Genomic DNA, 13630 nt, shown 5'->3' with positions numbered 1-13630 from the left:
TTTTGGAGAGTATCCGCTGGACGCAAACTGCGTATGTCGTTCTGAGTCAGCCGCATCACACGGATACGTTTTCTACGTACGCTTTAATTTGAACGAAAACAGAGTATCCGGTGTACGTAGTTTGCGTCCAGCGGATACACTCTCCAAAATGGTGCTACGCTGACGCTGTTGAAACGAACGGTTAAGTTGTACATTTTGTAGAAAAACGATCTTAAACAGTTATGTATCAGTGATTTAATAATACATAAAGACTTCAATGTCATTATCATTTCAAGGTCTGTGCGTCAGAAAAGACGGCAGAGAAAGGCATTTTTTTGCTTAAAAATAAAAGCACTGGTGCAAGTATTATTGCAGAACAGGTCATTGTTATTAGTGGCTGTTTCGTTATTATTGGTAGTATATTGTAAATATTATTCTTATTTACTGCTCATTTGAACCCTTTTAACATTTTTATAAAATACTGTTATTACAAACAATATTATTTATTATGCTTTTTACAGTGGTACTATTCATAAAGTATATCATGGTCAAGATCTCATCTATTATATAAAGTAACAAGTTTAATTAAGTATCTTTATTTATATAGCCTATATGACGCATATGCATAGGATGGTGGGAAATCAAAGGCAGCGAAAGATACCTCTGCAGACAGGAAGTGAAGCAGAATTTGAATTTGGACGTTCCTTGATGCCTTCCTGCCTTGGAATGCTGCTTCCGAAGGCAGTATTTTAGAGCTTTCGGACGCAGCCGAATTGTTGAATAAAATCGTTATTTTTTTCCTTTGTGTACAAAAAGTATTCTTGTCGCTTCATAAAATTCAAATTGAACCACTGATGGCAGAAGGACTATTTTGACGATGTCTCATACTTTTCTGGGCCTTGACGGTGCTATTTACCTGGCAGTCAATGGGATAGTTACAAGCCTCCAGGTTTTCATCCAAAATATCTTAAATTGTGTTCTGAAGATAAACAAAGCTTTTACGGGTTTGAAAAGTCATGGGGGATTTTGGTGTGGAGTAACCCTTTAAGTTACGTTAAATTGATAGCCTATTTTGACAGCTTTGGTACCTAGGGTTAAAAAAACGTAATTAGAATTTGTTTTTAAATCAGCAGCCTTTAGTTAATAGCTTCTCATATTGCATCAAGAAAGCAGTACTATACTTTTCCTGCAGGAGTAATTTTAGAAAGGCACATGTGTATTTTTTTACATAACGCCACAGCAGCGGTTGGACAGATCTGTGGTTAAATATTTCCAGCTTGCCATAAAGCAAATCACAAGAAAGCACAGCGATTTTTCCCTGGTCTCTCTGCAACTTTGTTCTCAGAACAAAGTACACACTTTTGAAATCACAGTTACATTCGGGGCCAAACCTTCAACACAAAGTTAAAAAAGGTTTGTGGTAACTCGACCCTGCTTTGAAAATACACCAAGTTCACATCTTTGTTGTATCTTCTTAAAAGAGGCCAGACCAAGAAAAATGACGTAAAACAGATCTGACTTATTTCATTTCTTTTCACCAGCAGCACGGTGAATGTTTCTGACAGGGGGAACGAGTCAGCCCACGTGCTAGAGCAGCAGGTCAAGCCTGTTGTGTTGGTGAGTATGAAGTGCTGAAGAGGCATTTACTGCTGTCGACCCTGGGGGACAACACAGACTTTCCAGATGAATGATGCCCGCGGCTAGTCCGGCTACAGCTTTACTTTGTGAGCCTGGAATCTGCTGATTTTAACACATCCCAATAGAAGGCTTTTCTCTTTAAAACTGCTTTTTATTCAGATGCTGAATTTACAGTGACAGTAGTTTAAAGGTGATTGTTAAAAACGTTAAAGTACACATACAATACAGCGGTCGGTTGAGGCTTTTTTTTGTCCATTCTGGGTTTGTCCAACACTGCAACAACAGTGGTGGCCTGCAAATGGTCCTAGAAATGAGGCACCCTGTGCTGCGCTGTGACGTGCATACTCCATAAGAACTCCATAGCTCTTGTTTGACTAAGAAACAGTTTTTTTAAAAAATATATGTAACATTTGGATCTCCAATGTCGTTTTTTAGACCTCTCATGTCCGTCCCTTGAAAGTATTCATGCAGGTGTAGCTTCCTGAGAACTTGTGGATTTCTTCAAGGGCGCTCTGCGGTAACACACTGTTTCATGGATAAAACAAATCCATAAATTTAATCAGTCAAGGTTTTCAAAACACATTTGATTTCAAATAAACCTGTATTCGTAAATAGTATCAGACTGTACCTTTTGAGGATAACGAGTGCATGCATGGTCCAGGGTAAGTAAACAAAGGCTGTATTGGTCCTCACAGCATCCACTGTTTTTTGGGCTACCACCTCTGGCTTTAGAGGAGGGAAGAGTTGGGGAAACCTGCAGAGAAAAAACAGAGTTAAATACACTTGTTTTTATTGACTGTTACACAAATATATACCGTTGTGAAATGGTAAAGAGTCAAATGTGACTTTGTTAAAACAATGTATATGTAATGAAGAGTCTGTCATTAATTACTCACCCCCATGTAGTTCCAACCCGTAAGACACAAATTAAGGGAGAAGTCCACTTCCAGAACAACAATTCACATATAATGTACTCACACCGTTGCCATCCAAGATGTTCATGTCTTGCTTTCTTCAGTCGTAAAGAAACTGTGTTTTTTGAGAATGACATTTCAGGATTTTTCTCCATATAATGGACTGATATGATGGCCCGAGTTTGAACTTCCAAAATGTGGCTTCAAATCCCAAATGCGGGTGCAAAGTGAACATGCAAAGAAGATCAAATACCCTTAGCAAAAAAGGTAAAACAGCGATATAGGATGATTTTGAAGTTGAGGAAGAAAATAAGATCGTATGATAGTTTTTCAACATTCCCTAACTGTCTTGAGACAATACACAGAGTTTTAGAGACAAGTGTTTGGCATTATGAAAATAACTGCTAGATAAGACCCTTCTTCCTCGGCTGGGATTGTTTAAAGCCGCACTTAAACTGCATTTTGGAAGTTCAAACTCAAGGCACCATATCAGTCCATTATATGGAGAAAAATCCTGAAATGTTTTCCTCAAAAAACATCATTTCTTTACGACTGAAGAAAGAAAGACATGAACATCTTGGATGACAAGGGGGTGAATACATTATCTGTAAATTGTTGTTCTGGAAGTGGACTTCTCCTTTAAGATATTTCTCCTTTAAGATGAATTAAGATGAACAGTGTTAATTTCGTTGACGAATAATTTCAAGTTGTTTTAAAGAAAGCATAATTAGCCTATATAACCATTGGTATTTTATTGAAAAGTATACCATGTTCTTATCTCTTTATGAGAAGTGGTTTACTTTCATTTTAATATAAAGGCATGTTGTGTGTCACAGCAGTTAACTAATCATGATAAAACCTTAATATCAAACCTATACAACGAGTTTGATAATTTTAGAGAAATGCTTAATGAATTACATTGTAAATAAACCCATTCTATTTTAGCCGACTAATTCTACTGTAGATTTCGTCGACTAAAATCTTGTTATATTTAGTCAACTAAAACTAGACTAAAAATAAAACAATTCAGACTAAAATGTGACTAAAACTAAATGTCAAAAGACTGAGCCTAAATCAAAATTTGCTGTCAAAATTAACACTGATTCCAGGCCCAGAAATGTCAGACGTTCATTGAATACTGACACAGAAGAGAAGAAAGTGTTGAATAAAGTTGTTATTTATGTTTTCTTTGTGCATAAAAAGTAGTCTCGTAGCTTAATAACATTAAGGTTAAACCACTGATGTCACATGGACTGTTTTAATGATGTCCTTACTACCTTTTTGAGCCTTGAACATGTCAGTTGCATTGCTGTCTATGCAGGGTCAGAAAGCTCTCGGATTTCATCAAAAATATCTTAAATTGTGTTTCAAAGATGAATGAACATCTTACGGGTTTGGAACGACATGAGGGTGAGTAATTAATGACAGAATTTTCATTTTTGGGTGAACAAACCCTTTAATAACAAAAAAAAGTGTGTGGTGTGATGTCAACAGAAAAGTTAAGTTATTTAGGATTGAAAACCAAGTTATTGCATTCTGATTAAAGATTCTGAAGAAAATTGTTTTTGGAAAAACGTGTACTGATTAATCATTCAAAATATGACCACAACCAGGCATTAAAGTAAATAGCGTCAATTTTGGTCTAACAAATTTTACTTCTGTAATGTGACTTACTGCCAGTTAAAACAGGATAATCAAAATAAAATGTAGGGTGGAACTGACGTGATCCATCAAAACATTTACTGGAAAAAGCTGTCTATATAAGTGGGGTATTTAAATAATTTGTGCTCACCTGACTCTCATGCCCTGAAACATTTCAGTGTTCGTGTGGAACGGAAGGACAGTGGTACAGCCCACCCCCGGACAGTCTAGCAACCCCAGAGTGAGGCTTTCCATGAAGGCTAGTGATGATGCTTTGGAAGTGCAGTAGTCTATAGCACCAGGGATGGGCGACAGAGACAGGATGGAGTTGACGCAAACAACATAGCCGTTTTGCAGTTCCAGCATACGAGGCAAGAAGGCTTTTGTGGTCTGTGTATGAAAGGATTGTTAAAATGTAAATTAAACCTCTGGAAATAAGAATTTGGAAGGCAGGTGATGAAAATGATGTTAGTTATTACATAACCTAATAAGAAAATGATGTTATTAAGTTAAAATACTTTGTTATAACTCAATTTAATGTGTAGTGCTTTACAACATTGCATTGTTTGTTTTTAGTCTAACATAGCAACATTAACTTTACTACAGTGTGCGTTTGGCCGTGGGGCAGTACCGACAATTTGCCAATAATTTGTTTAACCAATAGCAAATTAGGGATGTTTTTTTTTCGAATTTTGGTACAAAATGTACACTTTAGCCTTAAAAGATGTACACTGACCTAACATAAGCCCACCCAAACATCAGTCAAACCAAAATGGCTAGATGCCTCAGGTTAAGATGAGCCCTTGTATTCATTTGAATCAGACCATTTTTATTTTGATATTACATACTATTATAGTATTAATTTAGGTTTTGAATTAACTTTTATTTTTATATCTTCAGTTTTTACTATATGTGACTCTGGACCACAAAACCAGTCATAAGGGTACATTTTTTAACTTTTTAAATAAATAAGCTTTCCATTGATGTATGGTTTGTTAAGATAGGACAATATTTGGCCGAGATACAACTATTAAAAAAAAAAGAAAAAAAGAAAATAGAAATAGAAAATTGCTGTTAAAGTTGTCCAAGTGAAGTTCTTAGCAATGTATATTACTAATCAAAAATTAAATTTTGATATATTTACGGTAGGAAATTTACAAAATATCTTCATGGCACATGATCTTTACTTAATATCCTAATGATTTTTGGCATAAAAGAAAAATCAATAATTTTGACCCATACAATGTATTGTTGGCTATTGCTACAAATATACCTGTACTACTTACGACTGGTTTTGTGATCCAGGGTCACATATATAATTTACTTTAATTTATAATTATTTTAGTTTTAGTAATTTTAGTATTTCAGTTAAACTTGTTTTTCTTAATTCAGTTAGTCACCAAGGCACCTTTTAATTTTTATGTTAAAAAATGACAATTTGTAACATTTAAATTTACATTTATGCATTTAGCAGACACTTTTATCCAAAACTGACCAAAGGTATTTGTCATAAAGCCAACAGTATTCGTAATGTGTGACCCTGGACCACAAAACCAGTCTTAAGTAGCACGGGTATATTTGTAGCAATAGCCAAAAATACATTGTATGGGTCAAAATTATCGATTTTTCGATTTTTGCAAGTAAAGATCATGCTCCATGAAGATATTCTGTAAATTTCCTGCCGTAAATATATAAAAACTTAGTTATTGATTAGTAATATGCATTGCTAAGAACTTCATTTGGACAACTTTAAAGCTGATTTTTTTTATATTTTCTTTTTTTTTGCACCCTCAGATTCCAGATTTTTAAATAGTTGCATTTTAGCCAAATATTGTCCTATCCTAACAAAGCATACATCAATGGGAAGCTTCTTTATTCAACTTTTTATTCAAAATTGACCCTTATGACTGGTTTTATGGTCCAGGGTTACATATGCAATGCCAGGTTTATTAAACAATTTGAAAGCAATTTAGATTTTGATATTTATGCAACTTTAATACTTACCCAAAACTGTCCCATTGTGTTGATGTGCTGTGACTTCAGAAGAGCATCATCATCACTGTCGAGCAAACTCTTCCCATGCACCACTGCAGCATTATTCACTAGAATGGTAACATCTCCCACCTACCATAATAAAAAAAGACCCACTGTAAGATATTCTTTCCATAAATATCCTCTTTCATGGCTAGTTAGCTCCGCCATACTGCTGGGCCTTATCTAACCCAGACATTTAAAGCGAGGTGTAATCTCTGTCCAGGCTATGGGGGTGGAGTTAAGACAAAGCCAGCACTGGGGTTATTAGAGGTTATTAGAGCCAACTGGTTTGAACTAATCTTATTATGATCCTAATTAAGAAGCTCCTCAGGGTATGATATTATGGGGCATACCTTCTCTCTGACAACCTTGGCTTGCCTGTAAACTTCTTCTCTGTTGGCCACGTCACAAACAAAGTAATGGCACTCCGTCCCCATGAGGGCGATCTCCTCGCATGCCTCCTTCAGACATTTTTCTGTCCGGCCCCACAGAATTAGCTGTTAAGAGATAGGGACCACATGTCAAAGGTGGAACAAGGCAGAAAACTGACAAGGAATATAAAGGTCAACAAAGCATGATGCGGTCTGTCATACTGGCCATAAATCATCTTTCTGAAAGCAAAACCATAATACGTCACTGCTCAACAGCGCAGATAAGTTGTCATGAATTTGTGTTTAAAAGTAGATTTAATTTGCCTGAAAGTATTTCATATCATCAGTTGTTGTGCTTTAACAGTATTTTACCTAATTTATCATGACTTGTGTTCTTCAGTGTGGGTGTTTACTAGTAAACACAAGAGGATATGTGGCCTATAATTCATGCCAAAACTTTTGACACAGAAAGCATGAGTCAGACAATAATCTGTTATTGTATTTCAGTATGTCCTTTTTAAATTAAAAACACATTTACTTTGAAATGTGAGGACAAGAAGAAATATGGTATTCCACCATGGTAAAAAAAATACCATAGTTTTATAAGAAAAGATTCTTCCATTTGTAGGGGAATATATAACACAAAAAAATATGAAATGCAGTAGATAGGTATAAACAGAAGAGTCCTTTTTTAAATTGAAGGAACAGTGGGGCTGTTTTTCACAGGCCAGTTTGGAGAAGGATTAGGAGAGATGCCTGTGTGAGTGGATTGGCTGGGACAGAGAACATGGGGGGCAGTGATTGGTCAATTAGATTTGCCAGTCTGAGAGGTCAAGGAAAGGTAATGAAATCAGTGATGCTGCCTCATCATCTCTCACAGACAATTCTCATAGAGATTTCACAGCTGGCTGGGCATACGGACCCAGACATTTTCTGCTTCAACAAGCTCATAATTGTGTGTGTGTATAATTCCAGGACACGTTTTGCTGCAGAAATTAACTAAGATAACAAAACCTACCTCATTTGGAAAAAATATGTATTTAAGAATATATTTTATTCATTTATCATTCATTATTATCATCATATTTGCTTTGTTATGGTTAGTCTACAGCAGTATTTTTAATGTTTTAGCATTTATATAGAGTACTATGAACTGGCTTCTACTGGTTGCCTTTCTATTGGCTTTTATTTTTATAGTTTTGATTTTAAAGTTACTTCACCCCAAAATGAAAACTTTGTCATTAATCACTTACCCCCTTGTCGTTCCAAACCCGTAAAAGCTTCGTTCGTCTTCAGAACACAAATTAAGATATTATATATATGTATTCTCACAGCTCTCTGGCCCTCCCATAGACAGCAATGTAAAAGAAATGTAGCAAGGAGATCGCTAAAATAATCCATGTGACGTCAAGAGTTCAACCGTAACATTACGAAGCTGACAGAATACTTTTTGTACGCAAAGAAAACAAAAATAACGACTTTATTCAACAATTCGTCTCCTGCGCATCACCCTAGCACCATTTTGGAAATCATCCACTGAGCGCAAACAGCGTATGCTGTTTTGTGTCAGCTGTGCCACGTGGATACATTTTCTACATTATGCGCGCTTTGATTTGAACGCAAGCAACGTATCCGTGTGGTGCGGCTGACACAGAACAGTATATGCTGTAGGGTGACACGGAGGAGACAAATTGCTGAATAAAGTCATTATTTTTATTTATTTATTTTGTTTTGTTTTTTTTGCATACAAAAAGTATTCTCGTAGTTTCGTAAAATTATGGTTAAACCCCTGATGTCACATGGATTATTTTACCGATCTCCTTGCTAAGTTTCTGGACGTTATGGGAAGAGTCAGAATACAAAAATAATCAATATCTTCAAAATCTAAATAATCAAAAATATGTTAATTTGTGTTCCAAAGACAAATGAAGCTTTTACAGGTTTGGAATGACATGGGGGTAAGTGATTAATGACAAAATTTTCATTTTGTGGTGGAGGTAAGGTCATTGCATACTGAGCCCGAATTTTTGTATGTTTTTTTCCGTATTCATTTTCCTTTTCTATGAAAATGCTTCCTACGGATGCAAAAACACAGAAAATCAAACCTGATCCGAACTTTTTTATGACGGACAAAAATTTCGGAGGCAGCGTGTAAACGTGATTGACACAATGTGAGGTCGTATTTATTTTTTAACGTGCGAAAAATTTGGACGAAAATTTTGGACTCAGTGTGCAATGACCTTAACTCTTTATTTTTAGTAGTTTTGTTATGTGCTTTTGACCAAATGGACCAAACGTCCCCACAAGAATAGTAATACCAGTTTATAAATCATACAAAGTGATGTTTTTTTTAAATCTAAAAATGCAGAAAGTTTTGTGTGAGGTGTAGGTTTATGGGTAGGGTTAGGGTAAGGGGGACAGTTTGTACAGTATAAAAACCATTGCACCTATGGAGTGTCTCCATAAAACATAGAAACCCAACATGTGTGTGTTGATATATAGCTAATTTAATTAAATTTAAATTAATTATACTTTATGAAAAAAATATGTGTGAATATGTCCATCACAGACTACTGGAGAGCTAACATTGTGATATTTTATACTAATGGCCTGTGAAAGGGAAATGGCCTTGTCCTCCATTGACATTCAATTTTACTGGAACCACAATATTGTTGTCAGCTAAACCCAGGGTCTGGTTTGAGGTTTTTACTTTCACAAAGCTTTGCTTTTAATGGCAAAAAAACTGACTGCAAAATACTGAAGTGTGCAGTAACCTTATTCACTCTACTGGCTGGATGTCACTGAAAAATGGTACACATTTATTTGCCACGGTTGCCTGTAATTGGTACAATTACATTTTTCTCTTTTCGAAAAAGGGTTTGTGGAAATTTCCAGCCTCTAAGCAAGTGATGTGTTCATTTCATTAAGTATGTATTTCAGCCGACTCCTACATGGAAAAAAGGAGCCATTCCTAGGGTCAGTCTAAAGCATTACTCACCAAAAACTTAAGAGTGTTTAGCAATCCTAATTAACCTGAAGCAATCTCTCTGGTCCCTATCAGTGATGTTTGCTGATGAATTAGGCCATAGATGGTCGGATCTGCAGGTGGTTTCACCTCTTTGGCCTAATGGACATTTATTTGATAAACCTGCCTGTGTTTTTGTATGGGGTCTGCTTTATATGCATGACTTTGTGCTAATTACAGGGAAGGTCTTGATTAAGCTTATAATAGGATTTCACAACAATCTTGATATTTCTGTCAGAGAACAAGAGCTCACAAGGTGGTCTCCCATACAATCCCGCTATGAGCTTCATCTGCACACATCACATTAGCAAGTCTTATCACTCAAGTCCTTAGAGTAGCAATGGCTGAGTGCACCGCATTAGCATATAATATGCGAAAATAAGGAGCAAACAAACCATGCTTAATCCAGTCCTGCGAGGACAGACATTGGGTTTCTTTAAAGATAAACGCAAATGATGAGCGCTCTGTGTTTGAAGCCATTGCAAAGGAGCATTAGGTGAAATGCATGATAACATCGGTAAGACCTGTAGCTTCCCGGTTCGCTCATGTGGATGGGGGCACAAGGAGTTCAGGAGGCAGTCGCCTGCCGCTGTCTAATTAGTGTGGAGACAGAAGGGTCAGCCACAGGGCACTGCCCAGCTGGGAGCTGTATGGTCCCTGCCACCCTCCCCCCCCAAGTCTATACACATACAGAAAGCAATTTACATAGGGCTCACTTCCTTCACACTTCCTTAAGCCATCAGCCATGGGACCACATGGATGGTCACGGATGATGGTGCTTCTGTACACAGGTTCCAAACGGGGGGTTTTGTAGAACCATTTTGGTTTTCCCAAACAATATTTCTGTGAACACTTCTATTTTTTTCTTAGTACAAAGAATTTTTAAACAAGAACTTTTTGTGCACTAGAAAGGTTCTGTGGATCTATAGATGCCAGTAAAGAATCTTAATTTTTAAGAGCTCCAGAATTTCTTTTCTTGTTTTTTGTTTTTCTTGGTTTGGTTAAAGGCCGATGACATAGTTCTTGCAAAATATTTCCAGTGTTGAATTACCATGCAGTGAGGACTTGCCGACCTCTTGGACGCCATAATAAATGGCTGCTTTCTGGAAAATTACAACCCCCACCTAGTGGTCAAGTTAAATCTGAGCCTGTGCATTTATGATTCATGCCTTTTTAGCATTCCTTAAGAATGGGCTAACTGTGAAGACAGCCACTGCAGGTGTCTCTTCACACCTTGACAATGGTTAGCAACGGGGTGTTGACAAGCACAGTGGCTTCCTTTAACGTACTGCTGCAAAGCTGCTCCTTTCAAAGACCTTTGCTCTGGGATGATGTAAAAGGGGAGTTGTGACCGTGAGCATTCAGGGATCTAAGGTCTCTGAATTGTTTACTGTGTGAGGTTTGCGTTGCGACTTTTATGATGGGATTTTTATTTAGCCCCATACTCACAAGCTTCTCTGGGGGGAAATGTGTGTAAATCAAAGTAAAAGCCCTGGGTGTAATGCCGCCAAAGCATGGGGGCCCCTGTCACTGTGGTTACAGAAGTTATTAAGCTCTGTTTATTACAGTTGGGCCACTGGGTCTATTTATAATGCAATGTCTTGGGTGGGTGAGGCAGCTGACACATTTCTTCCCAGCATTTGACTTTTAGCACACGCTCTCATTTTATTAGATTGTGCTTTGCAATTGGACTGCTGAGACATGAAAATATTCAGCTTCTGCCAACGTGAGAGATTTAATTAAGTTATTAAATACTCCAGATAGAGCTCATAACAGAGTAAAAATTCATAGGAAAAGAAAGATGCATAATCATCCAAGCATTTGGCCAAGGTCAAAGTTGCTGGCACCGTCAACTTCTGCTCCACTCGCCTCTCTAGAGGGTTTTCCACCCAGACTCCTGTAATAATCTTAACATGAGAGCTGTCAGAGTTTAAAAGAAGGATGTTTTTCCTCAAAATAGCTGTTTGTTAGTTGACCCAGTTTGTATTGCAAGTTGAACCAGACATTGAATTCCAGCTCTACATTTTGATTGGTCTGTTGACCGTAGGGGTCACGACCTGTGCACCGTTGAGACAATGGGTTTATGAACAGGGCATGTAATGTCCCTAGGGAGAGGAGTAGCCCATTCAGACTGATACTTCGCAAAACAAAACAAACGCATCTGTTACTAGGCTAATAATTTGTGTCAGTGTGGATTAGCTTACAATAATTGCCATGATAACCACAGTTTGCATAAACATGCTATAGTTATGATTATTACAGTACAGCTACACTGTACAAATGTTTTAGTCAAATGGATATTCTTGTTCAGTATATTTCAAAGTGGTTAAGGAGGTGCAATGAACTTTTAAGCCATTTAGATTTTAATTTTAATCAAGTACAGCAAGATATTTTGCATTGTATTTTGGTGGACCCTGGTATTTAAACAGATAGCATATAAATGAATAGTTACACTGCATCATACGTTTATATTAATATCTGTTTATTCGATATTATTGTGTTTAAAATGGCAAATGTGTATGGTGTTATGAAACTTTAAGCAATCCCACAGAAAGTTTTGATGTAATGTATCACTTACAGTGAGCAATCAGAAAGAGAATGACAGAGGGAGACCACCTTGTATTCAAACTATGGGGCTATACTAACACTACACTCATAGAAAGTTTTCAGTTGAACTATTACGCAATATGACCAAGCCTTATAAGCAAGAGTAATGATACATCGTGTTTACCTTTTTAGCTCCACGCACGGCGAACTCTTTAGCCAGGTGACGGCCGATGCCCCGTCCTCCACCCGTGATAAGCACCACATCTCCGGACAGATCTCTCCGCCTGCTCGGTAAGAACCAGCACACGGTCGCCTTGACAATATAGTAGAGTATCTGAATAGGTAAGAGCACCAAGCAGCCCAGAGCCTTCATATCCATTTCACTCCGTCTCAGTATCCGCTTATCTCAGTTCTCGCCTGGAACAATTGTTGAACTAATTGAATCCTTGCTCGGAGCGATCACCTTTACTCCTATTTTATAGGAGTGGATAAGGCAATTCGCCTTATTTTGCAAAGTTGACGGACACTAAATAGAGTGAAATGCATCTATCTATCACAGTCCAACGCAGTTCATGTGCGCCTCGGCGGAATATCTGTCATTTTGCGCACCTTTATTCCACACAAACTCTTTCTCCACGGAGCTCTCGCTGCGACAAGTGTGCGCTGCTGCTTTGCACCGGAGACGGAGTCCTGTCGCTACTGACAGCGGCCAGAATCCAACTATGACGATACCTCGGGTCTGATAGGGGTTTTAAAGAGACCATTTATCTTGATTGACAGCTGGAGGACTGACAGAAGTATTGCTTTATCAAACGTTGGCGTGAGGGTTTCTTTATGACGGCTAAGTCCCCTCCCCCAGAAGTGGTGCCACAGGCAATTTCGTTGCCTTTCAACCTGTGCTTATTGTAACTGGTGGTGGGGATTTCGATTCATTCCAATGATTCGAATCTTTTGAATCGGTTTACTAAATGATTCGTTCAGCGCATATTTATGCAGGTTCGAATCGTACACACACAGCGAAATGAAAAATGTCCTTTTATCCAGTGTTAACAAATCTACTCATGTACATCTGCTGTTTTACACAAATGACAAGGCAGTCTTATTGTATTTTCCCATATTTTGTCAGATGCTGGTCTAAACAGGAAAAAAAGTAAAAAGGAGCTTATGAATAAATAATGAGCTTATAACGAATTACATATACAATACAATTTGACATTCAGACTCTGTCACCTTTCTCCTCTTGTTGTGAATTAAATTATGAACTGGACAAACGGCTTGTTCAGTAGATCTGCACATTCTTGTACACAAACAAGATAATTCAGTTAAGAGCGTTCACGTTCAAGAGTCTCGTTTAGCGTTTTTTGGAGTCAGACTCAAACAACAAACCCGTGTCCATTCTGTAGATTGTTCAGTAAAATGATTCACTCACATAAAAAGATCGATTCAAAACATAGATTCGTTCACGAACGAAACACTACGCT

General features: G+C 37.4%; 1 protein-coding gene across 1 annotated transcript; it reads right to left on the bottom strand.

Annotated features, from left to right (window-relative positions):
- Positions 1-1737: 1737 nt before the first annotated feature.
- Positions 1738-12997, bottom strand: dhrs3b (dehydrogenase/reductase (SDR family) member 3b). The gene is made up of 6 exons (XM_051122276.1): positions 12334-12997; positions 6560-6703; positions 6177-6296; positions 4324-4562; positions 2246-2371; positions 1738-2142 (listed from the first exon to the last, which is right to left on the bottom strand). Exons 1-6 carry the CDS (start codon positions 12526-12528, stop codon positions 2058-2060), a joined length of 909 nt encoding a protein of 302 aa, XP_050978233.1. The 5' UTR covers positions 12529-12997; the 3' UTR covers positions 1738-2057.
- Between the last annotated feature and the right edge of the window lie 633 nt (positions 12998-13630).

This window comes from Labeo rohita, chromosome 11 (genome assembly GCF_022985175.1).
Source record: "Labeo rohita strain BAU-BD-2019 chromosome 11, IGBB_LRoh.1.0, whole genome shotgun sequence".
NCBI classification, from domain to species: domain Eukaryota; kingdom Metazoa; phylum Chordata; class Actinopteri; order Cypriniformes; family Cyprinidae; genus Labeo; species Labeo rohita.
Note: the sequence above shows the minus strand (reverse complement) of the source record. Positions and strands in the feature narration are given on the sequence as shown.

Bases quoted from the DNA above. Each gene is read 5' to 3' on its own strand.
- dhrs3b (XM_051122276.1), bottom strand. From the start codon at position 12,528: ATGGATATGAAGGCTCTGGGCTGCTTGGTGCTCTTACCTATTCAGATA. The intron at 6,297-6,559 runs GTATGCCCCATA...TTATTATGGTAG, and splicing joins CCAAGGTTGTCAGAGAGAAG to GTGGGAGATGTTACCATTCT. The intron at 2,143-2,245 runs GTACAGTCTGAT...TCCATGAAACAG, and splicing joins GCACTCGTTATCCTCAAAAG to TGTGTTACCGCAGAGCGCCC.